General features: G+C 36.1%; 1 protein-coding gene across 4 annotated transcripts in view; it reads left to right on the forward strand.

Moving 5' to 3' along the window:
* The window catches only part of plekha7b (pleckstrin homology domain containing, family A member 7b), a 94306-nt gene extending 90673 nt beyond the window's left edge, over nt 1-3633 (forward strand). For all 4 annotated transcript variants that reach the window (XM_079866153.1, XM_079866141.1, XM_079866143.1 and 1 more), the window contains one exon: nt 2927-3633. In XM_079866153.1, coding sequence (XP_079722279.1) covers nt 2927-2949 — 23 coding nt within the window. In that variant the 3' untranslated portion in view covers nt 2950-3633. The remainder of the gene's footprint in view (nt 1-2926) is intronic.
* The last annotated feature ends 9536 nt before the right edge of the window (nt 3634-13169 follow it).

Here is a 13169-nt window from a genome sequence, read left to right on the forward strand (position 1 = left end):
TGCATGCTGCATGATTGTGCTTCATCAGGGCTTGTGCTGTACTAGTAACTTCATGAGTAGTGTAGATTGGCCCCCCTTTAACAACTGCCTCCACATCTGGAGATAGAGAGGTGTGTAAATTGTGTGCAAATTGGCTTTTTGTGTACTGATAAGCCTAAAAAGCCATAAACAAATGCTGTCTTTTGTGAAATGTTTGTAATTAACAAAGACTCTGGGAATCACGGAGGCAGCACTTATCGTTGTGTTGCCAAACAACACTTGCTTTGCCATCTGCAAAGAGCTTCGCCATTTTGATGTCCGTGACTGAAATAAAGAACAGAATGGCAGTCAGGGTATTGTAAAAAAAAAACTTTAGAAGTACTTTAGATGTACTTTTCTTTACAAAGCTGTTTCAGTGCAGTTCATGAAAAAGTGTGAATGGCTCACTATGTCTGTCCCACTTTCACCTGCTTTGTGTGTTCTGCTTCCCAGCATGCCCTAAATCAGTGCATTGCCATGCCTTCTCATTTGACATACTGTATGCCTGCCGCGAGCTGTTTTATATACAAGGCACTGTCCACAAATATGGTACACTTTTGGGTCCCATTACTTTTTTTTAAGGTGTTAAAGGCTCAAATGTCTTCTTGTTTGCAATGAGAACTATTACATAAACCATTATCTAACAATTAAATGAACCTAGCATCAAAAGTAGTTCATTTTTCTTTATACCTGAAGCCTTAAAGCTTGCAATGTCATTATTTTGGTATTTTTATTTGATATTCACTTTGATGTAGTCAAAACTAATTTCTATTTTTAATTAATATTAATCACCATAACTAATATTTAGCTTTGTCCCACAATCCCCCCATTCACCAACTATTAGTAGCTTATAGTTAGGTGTAGGATATAGTCAGTAGAATGTCAGTTGAGGGACCATCAAAATAAAGTGTTAGCAGATATTAAGCAGTCTACTAATACTCTTGAGTATTATGTTAACGATCAACTTTTCTGAAGGTTAAAAATCTCCTTTTTCAGACAATTTTTTAAGTCTTAAACCCAGTTTTATATTTTATTTGTGGGCCGCAGCCCACCATGATTATACTGTACGAGAGATTCGAGTCACCTCATAGCTGTACATTTTATACGTTTATTAGCCAGTCCATTTAATCACTGAATGCCTGAGCTGCCTGTGTTATTCTGCTGTTTCAGCAGCATTTGAATGAAATTGAGCTGCATGATGCATGTCATGTTTGAAGTGTGTTTAGCTCAACATTGTCTTTATGTAATATGCTGCACTGAAAGAAGGAGAATGTAGAGTGTTTACCTGTCTGCATTTAGTAAGGTAATCAGGGGCGGATCTAGAAAATTATTTATAGGGTGGCAAGAGGACTGTGAGGGGTGGCAACACCAAAGCAAACAAGCATTCAATCATCTTTACTTAAATTATACTAGATCATCTATACTACATCTACTATAGTTAAAATCAAAATATAACCACAAGAGACAATCATCAGGGTCCATGCACCAATGGCCCATGTGGATGATTAGCAGTCCAATTAAAATGAATCTTATGATGTTGTTTTTACAGAAAAGTTGAATCTTCACTGAAAGTTAGGGTTTGATGAATCAGGTTACAGGTTAAGTAAAAAAAAAAAAAAAATAGATTTAGATTAATCACGTCATAGGATGTCTCAGGACAATTTCAAATGAAAGTGAATATCTTGAAAAAGACAATACAATTGTTTCTTCATTTTAAATAGGAAGCAATATTTAATCATGTCTGGCAACTTGAAAAATGTTTTATTGGGGTGTATAAAAGTTAAATATATATGCATTTTACAGATTTCCATGTACCAAATTCAATAAAACTGTACTGTACACCATAGTTATACAAATGAACTAAATCAATGCATTTATTTCCATTCTAAGTAATGAAAACTGATAGAAAAACATTAGGCTTAAAATATTCCTTATCCTATGTCTCCCTTTAGTGGACAACATTAATATCACAACGTTCTTCTTTCAGTTGAAATGGCTGATAGTTTAGAATTTGTAGTTAGCATCATAAATTCACTAGGTATCCAATTCAGCTTTGGTGCTTGGACCCCAAATATCAAAATATCAATATCCAGGGCACCAAGAACACATCAACACATTCTAAATGTCCCTGAGCTAATTAAATATCAAAGATCTGAGACTTCTTAACAGAGGTTGAAATGTCTGTATGTGGGCATTACAGAAGGTCACCCAGAACCGCAACTACTTAGCAACATTTGAACCACAACCCAGAACACCCATCTGTTTGTCTATCCTCACCTTCAAACTGCTTTAAGAAAAGACCTTGTCAAGCCAACTTAAAGCCTGTCTTTCAAAAATATAAATCTGGTTAAAACTAGATTCTTACCTAACTCTGCTATTAGTTTCTGTGATCGGGATCTACTTAATGGTTTCATTTTATTTTGTCGGATGTAAAATACATCCATGATGAAAGAGGATGAAAAAGAACTGTAAGAGTCATATCTGTTAAGGAAGTTGACTGCACAGTGCATGTTGATATTTTTTTTGTAATCACATTAAAGTGCAGCTTCTAAAATGCGGTACAGAAAATGCCGTGTAAATGTATATTTTATACTGGGATAAATCTGGGGTGGCAATGATTTTTCTTGGGGTGGCAGCTGCCACCCCCACCCCGGTAGATCCGCCCCTGAAGGTAATGCTTATGTTATTTAAAAAAAAAAAAAAAAGGGAAAAAAAGGCAGTTGAGTTTAACAGACTAAGTACTTGCAAAACATGGGTTTCAACTGTAACTTTTTTCTTTCTTTTTATCACATTGACAAATTTGTTACTTTAGTACACCCTTATTTGTGGGTCCTTTTTTTTCTTAAGTGTATTATGTTATTTGTTTCTTTACATTTGATACATCTCTTACTCTTTATCTCTTTTCTAGCCAAAGCTGTGTCTGGATATTGAGGTGCTGTCACATTCTGAAAACCCCACTAGTGGTGGACGAACTTAAAACTCTGCTTATCGAATCACATCGCTCACATTTAGAGATGACGTTAGTGCACTTTTGGACTCACATGGGAACTCACTTCTGACAAGCATTTTTGTAGCGCTTTTATTTGATATGGACATTTTGCTGTGGAAACTGCTGTGCATATGCTGTACAAGATCTAACCATGATAACCCAGATATAGAGAGCCATTTTATATACATTATTGCACTTTTAATATGCACCGTATTGTAGAGAACATTTAAAAGCTCATGTTTCACTTCTCAAGGCAAGACAGAAGTCTGGATGGATTTCAGTTTGAAATACGATGGTAATGTAATGACAAAAAAAGTATTATAAATGTGACGCGTTATAAACATGAAGGGTACAAAAATGTCAAATGTTGATTGTATTTTGTCAATTCAGATGATATTCTTACACCAAATCACTTGAAATATTATTTTTATGTATCCAGCACTGCCAGTTTCCAGTTAGCTTGCAAATGCATTTTATTTTTGTTGACAAAGTTAGGGGAAAAAATAACAAAATAATATTTTCAGACAGGATTTGTGTGAAACGGGTTGGGGAGGGATATGCCACATACATTTTTTTCTTTTTTTTTTTTTTTTAAGAAATTGTAAATATTAAAGATATTAACAAGCTATTTGTCTTTTATTCTGTTTGTGTTATCAATGAAAGAAGGAGAAGAGAGATCATTTCAAGTTTTTATCTTCAGGGGAAAAGTGATGTCAAGTAAGGTATTTGTGAAATGATTCGAGGGTTTTACATTTGCATTGCATTAAAAGCAGTCATCAACTCCAGTCTCCCAAAATAATCTCTGAAGACAGAAATTTATGAAACTTATTTATTGCCCATTAATCATCGCTTCAAGGATTTCCTTTAAAATGTGCATTGTGTTTTGACCACTATATGATGAGTAAGGTTACAAACATAAGCATTTTAATATTCGAATTTCACACAGCTTTCTACAGTTTTGATCAGCATTTAATATATAGCTTTCCTATATATTAATATATGATATAGTTAGCTTTCCTCTAGCTCAAAAAGTAGAGCGTTGGCGCTTGCAACGTCAAAGTCATGGGTTCGATTCCCAGGGAAAGCAAGAACTGATAAGAATGTAAATGTGTACCTTGAAATGCAATGTAAGTCGCTTTGGATAAAAGCATCTGCCAAATGCATAAATGTAAATATACAATACTGTGCAAAAGTCTGCCACAGTCCTTCTGGATTTATTTATTCAATTTTGATCAAAAATGTAGAAAGCTATGTGAAATTAAAATGCGTATAAAGGTCTCATTCTTAAATCTATTAGAGAAATATTAGAATACATTTAAGATTGAGGCCTTTATTTAAACTCCACGTTTTGCTGACTGATTCAGCGCCACTTTTGTTTATCTTTTACTAAGTTAGTTTGAATACCACAATTAAAAAAAGCATCCTTTACATGATGATGATCATCATTGTACCTGCAAAGGACATTTCCTAAGATGCTCTTGATTGGACTTTTTTTGAGTTGTAGTGTGAGTGGGTCTGCATGGCTGTTAGGACACTTTGTGTTGCAGCCCTCAAGTGAGATCTTTATCTGTAATTGGAGAGTAATTACAGTCTCTCCACTGCTGTATCTTGTTCTTTGAAAGCACCTGTGAGACATGCTGCTCCTCCCATAGCTCCACAGCAGGAGCTGCCACATCTCACTGCATCTGATTATAAGAAGTGAGAGGTGGGCTACTGTGCGTGTGTGTGTGTGTGTGTGTGTGTGTGTGTGTGTGTGTGTGTGTGTGTGTGCGTGCGTGTGCGCGCATTAGCGAGCCTGGTGGGCATGAGTTTGATCACATCCGCTTTTCTGCTTATTTTGCAATAAGCGGGCTGTTTTTCCTCCTCCAGCAGAAATCCACCCAAGACCATCCACAGAGAATTGTGGCATTTCCATTTATTGATGTTTGCCTGCTATTTCATATACATTTGTTATTCCGCACTCTGGATTTCAAAGAGAATAAGAAAAAACCCATTATGCAAATTCTGTCCTGTTCTGTTAAATGCACTGAATGTCTCTCGCACTAATGCTGCACAAAATATTTCACACTCGTTCAAAGAAGTTTAAAGACACGTATGCAAGTACGCCTACAACTGTATTTAGACGCTTTGTCATCCAAGGATTCTGTGACATTGAGTGTTTGAAAAACATTGAACCTTTGTTCAATCCAATTCATTTGAGCATCTACCGCGTTGTTCCGTACCGAAGTTCTGGCACGTCACAGGTGCTATTATGTTGATGTAATTCAATTCTTGATGAATACATGGCCTGTTTAGGACAGAATAGATGTTCCTTGGAAATGCAGAAGGAATGCTGTATTTAAATGTGAATACTGTAAATGTCCTTCATTTAAATGAATGAACGATAGATTGAAGAGAAGGAGGAGGGTAGGGGAGGGGAGGGGAGGGGGGATTATTGCTCTTTATCCACCGCCCAACTAGCTGTGAAAACTCTCAGGAGGATTGTGGGGATTTTCAGCAATAATGTCCATGGCAAGAGCTGTAGTCATTGCCAAGAATCATTTACAAATATGCAGTTGAGTATAGACTATTTGTCAATATTGACATGAATCTGGGTGGTGTTCTCTCCACAGTACTACTCCAAATGCTCTCTGGTGAATTGGAGGCGACTGTTTACTAAATGTCTAGGAGTGACTGAATTAATTAGCTTAAAACTGTGTGCAGCATTTCTCCATGAGTCTCCATAAATTTGTCAAAACATGATGTGTTTTGGAGTGGCTCAAATCATTCCATTCTGTAAATAGTCACCTGTTTCAAAGTGAAATCTGAGCGGCCGGAGTGGTTTTTAACTATTCTGACCTTGTCTTAAGAATGAAAGCTATGTTGACCCTGGAGTTTGACAGCTTGGCCTAAAGCCCTGCTTTTTGCTTTTTTGAATCGATGCTGACAAAACTCCAGTAGTTTATGCCACTATTCAGCTGAGGGATAAACAGAGATAAAACAGTGCACAAATGAAGCCAAAGTGCGTTTAGTAGTGAAGAACCACAGATGGCCCCTGTAAGGTCAAAGGCACAATGCAATCCATGAACCGATGAACCTGTGTGGACGCAACTCTATGCCCTCAAAAAACAAAACATAATGTTTACACAAACTTAGGCCTGGTTTTGCAGTACAAATGCAAGCGATTTCTCTTAACCCTCTGTTCATGATGCAGCCTTTATTTAAAATGACCAAGTTTGACTCATTGTGACAAAATACAATATACAATTCATGGGCTCTTTCTTCACAAAATATTAGTAGCCTCACAGATCTATCACATTTGTTGTTTAAATGCATTTAATGTATTCTTTTATAATTATTTTGAATTGTATAGACAATTATATTGCTTATTAGTCAAATATACTGTATTGTACTTTTCCAGTAAAATATATAAATTACTCGAATGTATTTAATATTTATAACATAAAAGACCATTGAACATTTTTAATGTTTTTGAAAGTCTCTTATGTTCACCAAGGCTGCATTTATTTGATCAATACAGTGAAAACAGTAGTATTGTGAAATATTTATCATTTTAAATAACTGTTTATTTTATTTAAAAATGTAGCCTATACTTGATTCCTGTGATGACAAAGCTGAATTTTCAGTATAATAATTTGATGCTCACAGTTGAAAAGAGTTGTGCTGCTTAAAAGGTTAGTTCACCCAAAAATTAAAGTCTGTCATTAATTACCTAATTAAATGTCGTTCCAAACCCCTAAGACATTCGTTCATTTACAAAATATTAATCTCCAGCATGCATTTACGTAACAACTTCTGTTCTCGCGTCAACACGACACATGTCATGGTGCTCTTGTTAATGTGTTGGAGATTAATATTTTGTAAATAAATTGGTAAATTGTTTTGTTTTTTTCTCGCAAAAAGAACCCATGTCGCTTCATAAAATTGAGGTTAAATCACTGGAGTCATGCATTAATTGTATGCATTAATTTTATGATGTATTTACTACCTTTGGGCTTGAAAGTGGAACTTGCGTTGCTTGTCAGTGGAGAGACAGAAAGCGCTCAGATTTCATCAAAAAGATCTTCATTTGTGTTCCGAAGATGAATGAAAGTCTTATGGGTTTGGAACACCATGAAGGTGAGTATAGAATTATCATTTTTGGCCAAACTAGCCCTTTTTTTTTTTTTACAATGTAAAAGTTTTTACTGTTTGCTGAATAAAAATAGAATATATTTCTTTAAAAAAAAAAAAAAAATCTGCAGCATATATTCATTATTATAATTATTTGTCAAATGGCATTATAATGCATAATAGGTGGTTAATATCAAACTTAATTGGGATGTCAGCTCCTGTTTTGAAAATAAGGACATGGAGCAATTGTTAAAATGATTGTTTAGCTCATTATTCTCACATGTTGGCATGTAATTGATGCATATAAAGCAGTGTATTGAAAAAAAAAATTACATTAGAGAAAGAAAACTTCCTTTGCAGGAGGGATTGCTCTTCAGAAAACTTTTTTGGGGTTGAAGAATCCCTCTAAACTCATTTCAGTTTCTCTCCATTCCCCTAATCACCAAACTGTGAAACGGGTCACCTGTAGCCAAACCTGTATGTGTGAATAGGAGCATATTGAGCTGGAGAAGAAGCCACATTAGGCATTCTGGCAATATGCCAGTCAATGATATGCATGCGCCCTTTCTTCACTCTCTTATTTCATTGCCCTGACTCTTAGATGTGAAGGGACATCACAGATTCACTATGATATCCATTGTGTGCACCCAACAAATGATATTCAGCTGAAATCACAAATTCACTCCTTTCCAGATCCATCCACGTCTCTCCGGGTGCTAATAATTCAAAGGCACACAATTACCGTGCTTTAAGACTTTGTGTTGTCTCGACATGGCATTCCCGACACGGCAGGGATCCTCATAGCTTCTGCATCTGACTTATGCATTCACCTAAGGGAGGATGAGATTCTAATACAAAAGGTACTTTGAATCCAAAACGGTATCTTATGCTCTTTTATCACCATTGATTTACTATCTATATGTTTGGTGAGAGACGCTGAATAATTGAGGAGGTCGGCTTAACACCATTCAGTGTTCTTTTATACACATTCCTGCATATCTAACAGAAGAACAGATAAAACTAGAACAGAATGTAGGCGGATAATACCTCCGAGTCCTGCCTCATCTTCAGTAGTACAGCAGAGCAAAGATTTACTCATGATCTGAAACGTCAAGCCGTCTTTGTTTGTTCTCGAGAACAATAAAGATGTTAAAATTCACCGAGACTAACATCTTGGCTTTCTGCTTCAAACAAGATGAGAGAGAAAACGTAATCGTTCCAGACAAACGATTACCTCTGCATGCGTAAAAAGTGCTGTGCGCAACAAAGCAATGAAACATTTTCCCTAAATGCCCAGCATTTACAATACCTACAGTGAATTGGGCTTTTTGTAAACATAAATGAGGTAAATGTCCTTGGGCTTTTCAGTTGATCCAAACAGTTCTTTTAACTTCAGGAAGCCTTTTTTGCTGCACCTCTCGCATCAAATTAAAGCGAAGCACTGTCTCAAGGCAGAAAAACACAACACTTCGGCTTCGTTTTCTTGCTGTGTTTGCGAAACCTGCCAATTAATCTTTGATGAAACCATTTAATGAGGCTCACCTAAAGCTTCTGGTGTTGTGTTCTGCACCAGCTCTGCGCTACATGTTTCTTTAGGGGGTTTACAAATGGTTTGGGAAGTTCATGTGCATATTTAGCCTCCATTAACAAAGACTGTGGGTTGCTGAATTGAAAACTGTCTACCAGGGTCAATATTAAAAGCATTACTTTAAGATAACTTCAAGAGTTTGAGAAGCCCAATTAAGAATGTTCTGTTCCATTTTTTTGTGTGTATTAGATGTTAATGATCTACCATGTATTATTCACAGTTAACCATTAACTCTGTTATGGTGTTAGAAATACAATGTTTGAACCTTGAATCTGCATTTGTCAGATCAGAACCACAGGGCGAGCTGATTTGTCCCAATGTAAAACTTGGACGGAAGTCTTGCACCATTGGTGTTTGATCAAAGTCAAATCAAATCCGAAAGTCTCGTCGGGGGATCTGGGACGTAGTCATTTAGATTTGCATTTATGTAGATTTACACTAATTGGAAAGAACATATTCATAAACCGTCCTAGAGTAAAGAAGCTGAAGCTCACAGTCATGATGTAATTAAGAGCATGTAGCTTTCTTTCATTTAAACGTTTAATTAATCAACTGTTCCTTGTTAACTTAAAAGGAAATTATAATACTAATAAAAAACTTTGATGAAATGTAGAGTGACAAGTAATATTTAGGTCAGCAAATGAGAACAGTGTCCCACTTTGCAGTTCCAAATGGGACTGGGGTGATTTGCATGTATGCAAATGAGGCATGTTTTAATTACATAACTTTAATGTAAAAGTGCAGTACTTCCTAGGCTGTTCTTCTAATCTTTCTTTTAGAGATTCTGGAATTTACTGTATTTTGGAGTGTGTGGTAGATAGAGCGCTCTGACCGACTTGAAGTAACAAAACTGTTTTATGTTTGACCTTGTGGAACATGCTTGATTTACAATAACAGCTCTCACAGCACTCTTATGCCATTATTCTCTTGCTTTTGTTACCTTACGGAGAGGTTGTGCTTGCAGAACAAAACGGACATATTGTTAAAGAGTCTTTTTTTTTTTTTTAAGGACATAAAATTGTAATACTTTAAATATTACAATACTTTATTATTTTCTGTTAAAACCTTCTGATTACTAAACCTTAAAAACACTATAGATGGAACACACTCCTTATGTTCCTTTTATGAGTGATAATACAAGGCAAAAATATATTCATATATATTAATAATAATGTGTGCAACAATAATGGTTACAATATTTACTTTTTTTTCCAGAAGATATTTTCTCCCCATAAACTTTGATGTCCAGTGTTGTTTGGACACAATTTCATCTTGAAATAAATTCTTGTGTGTTCCACAGAAGAAAGTCATACTGATTTCGAATGACATGATGGTGAGTAAATGATTCCAAAATTTGTTTTGGGGTGAAATCCCTTTAAGGGTGTAATTGTATCTGCTTTGTGTTTTGGTAATAAGTTGAAATGTAGGACTGATCTTTGTGTTTCAGAGATGATGCAGATTAAGATGCAAAGACCATGCAACTACAAAGAGTTTGGAATCTTAATTATTGATATTGAAGATTATTCATTATTAGATTATTTGACAAGTTATGCTATGCACATGTCCTTTCTACAATACTTTTATATTTAATTAAAATGTCCATAAACTCTTTGAAACGTAATAATGGATTGGGTTTTCCAACCACTGACATTTAAATTACCTCTTCCTGTGTTTCCTGCCACATAATGGTTTGCAGTGTGTCATTTACTCTCTCGTTTTTTTTTTTGTTTTTTTTTTTACACAGACCCTTGAGTGATGCTGAAACCCTCCAGACTACAACGGGGCTGTTTCGTGGAAGGTTTAAATAGAAGTTGTTGTGGAGAATCTTCATCCAGTGTGTTAGGTCTCATTGAGCAACACAGACACGGTTCTGTAGATTTTGGCTGAAAATGTATCGCTCATTAATAAACGTATCAGACATATTTTCATGGCTCCTGCAGCTATGGAAATGTCTGAAATGAGTTTTCAATAGAGGCCTCTCATACGCAGATCCTCTGTGAGGCATTTGAATCTACCAGACAAATATATTTGTGAAGTGTTGTTTGCCAGTTCTCAAGTAATCACAGCAAATCATATGGCAGCCTCCATATTTCCTTTGACAGAAGAGTGCGGCCTAATTAAACATGCAGAACTGGAGAAGAACACATGTTAATTTAATGTAACAAAAATGTTGATTTTTATGCAGGCCTTTTTAAAATATTAATAGGCTAGGCTTGAATTTCACGATGCATCAAAGCATTTCATGATATGCTAATGTGATGAATGCTGCCTCTTTCTCTAACGAGCTGGACAGAACATTGGTCCAGACCAGACCTACAGGCTTGAACCCGCTCGCTCACACCCGCAAAATGCTTAATTACAGGCGCATAGTTCAGAAAAGACCTTGTGATTTTAGGATTTTGTCAAAGGGACCGCAAAAAATGACTTGTACATTTGTTCAGAGCTAATTAGTTAAGACCTGAACACTATTAGGGAGACAAAAATGAATCACGTCCTTGTTAAAACCTATAAGTATTTGAGTGACTGTTTTGCAGTCAAGGCCAAACTACATCAGAGGCAATAACCAAAGATTAAATAAAACAAACTTACAATTTATTCATGAAAAGAATTTGCTTTTAAAAGAAGTTTTATTACAGCTCTCTAAAACGTTGTGGTCTTTTACACATTGACTCAAATTTGCAGATTGAAGAAGCTCATTAGTCAGAATTTCTCTTTTAATCGAGACTTACTGTTGTTCCTCTGATAATGTGACTAGCAGCCACGTGCGTTTTTCATTTTTGTTTTAAAAAAATCCATACCAATAATAAATAGCCTACAATTGTTAGGTTTAAGAATGCCGTTGAAGCTCAACCCCATGTCTAACCGTTATCTTAAAATTAAAAGATTTCAAAAACAAGAACACATCCTACTTGACAATCACTGCAAGTATTAAGAAGCAATCCAGAGGTGTAATTCCTCGAGTAATCAATGGGTGGCGCATTAGCCCTGTACAAAACATCGATGAGCGGCGTCTACCTGAGGCTGTACCTGCCTTCTGCAGGAGCACGCGAGCTCTGGTTGTTATTCAGCGCAACTCTACCTAAAAAGTAAGACGTTCTTTTTACTGCGTAATAATGGCAACAAAAAAAAAATAAAAAAAAATACTAACCACCAAAATAGGCTACATTTTAAAACTGAATGATAAAATAATTACTTTCTGGCAAAAACTACATTTCTGTGGTCTGAAACCCGTTTGAGCTGACTACCTTGACAGTGAATACCCATATGACGCCTAAAAATGCTGTCTAGTCAGGCAGCTCACTTGGTTTTGAGACACAGCCTGTGTTTACCTTCGGAGAAACACTTGTCTGAAGACTGTTGGCTGCATTTTTTATTTCATGAAGTGTTTTGCGCGGTGGCAGTTTGAATGTGCCTGTTTACATTTTTCAGCTTGTGTGAGAACATCGACATCAATGAACCAGTCAGAAAATATGTCTGCACCTTTTCGCTATATTAAGCTGAAATTTCGAACAGCCAAACGAATTTCAGATTGAAAAGTAGCCTAATGATTGTCACTGTTTGAAAATTAGGCGTTTAGGGAAACTTTTTGAAATACTTTCGGTGTCTGCTGGAATAGGCTGTAAAAGAAAAAAAGTTTCAGTGCAGTGGCTTTATTGCCTTGAAGGCAAGGCTTTGTTTGAATAATTAATCTTCTCTTTGGTGTAGATAGAATCTGGGGATGAAGATGTGACGCGTGGATAGGATTTTTCTCAGGAAAAAAGGGAATGTGAAAATGAAAGACAGACAAGAGCCAGAACAGATGTGATGAGATGTTGTGAAAGGATATCTATTCTGGCATACCCGCTACATCCTTAATCCCCCCCCCTCTTTCTCTCTCTCTCTCTCTCTCTCTCTCTCTCTCTCTCTCTCTCTCTCTCTCTCTCTCTCTCTCTCTCTCACTCTTCCTCCCTCCCTATCTCCCCCTTTCTTTAGCCCTGTGTGACTCTTCAGTTAACAAACAGCATTTTCTTCTGCATCTGCCCTTATCATTGTAAGTACAACATTGTATTGTGTATGTATTGTTTTCTTTCGTATTGAATTTATGGTATTTTCACCACAAAATAAATAAAATAAGATGCAAGCAATTTTATATAAAAAAAGAAGACCGCGGCAGTTGACAGTTATTATAGGCTATATGCGATTTTTTAACTACTTACTTTAGTTTTTACTGCATGTCTTTGTAACTGCTGAACAGAACTATTTATGTTTCCGATCTCTGCATAAGTCTGTCAGTGTTGTAGGTTTTTTTTTTTTATCTTCACAGTCTGACCAACCAGCATTCCTGAAGTGCGCTGCACATTCAAATATAGGCTATACTCAAACTCATCTGACCTGATCTTTGTCCGTTTAAGAGCGAACAGTTTCTTCGCAACTTAATATAATTATACGGTGGATCGTCTAAAAAGCTGTCTGGAGAGGAAT

Source organism: Squalius cephalus (genome assembly GCF_949319135.1).
Source record: "Squalius cephalus genome assembly, chromosome: 3".
Taxonomy (NCBI): Eukaryota; Metazoa; Chordata; class Actinopteri; order Cypriniformes; family Leuciscidae; genus Squalius; species Squalius cephalus.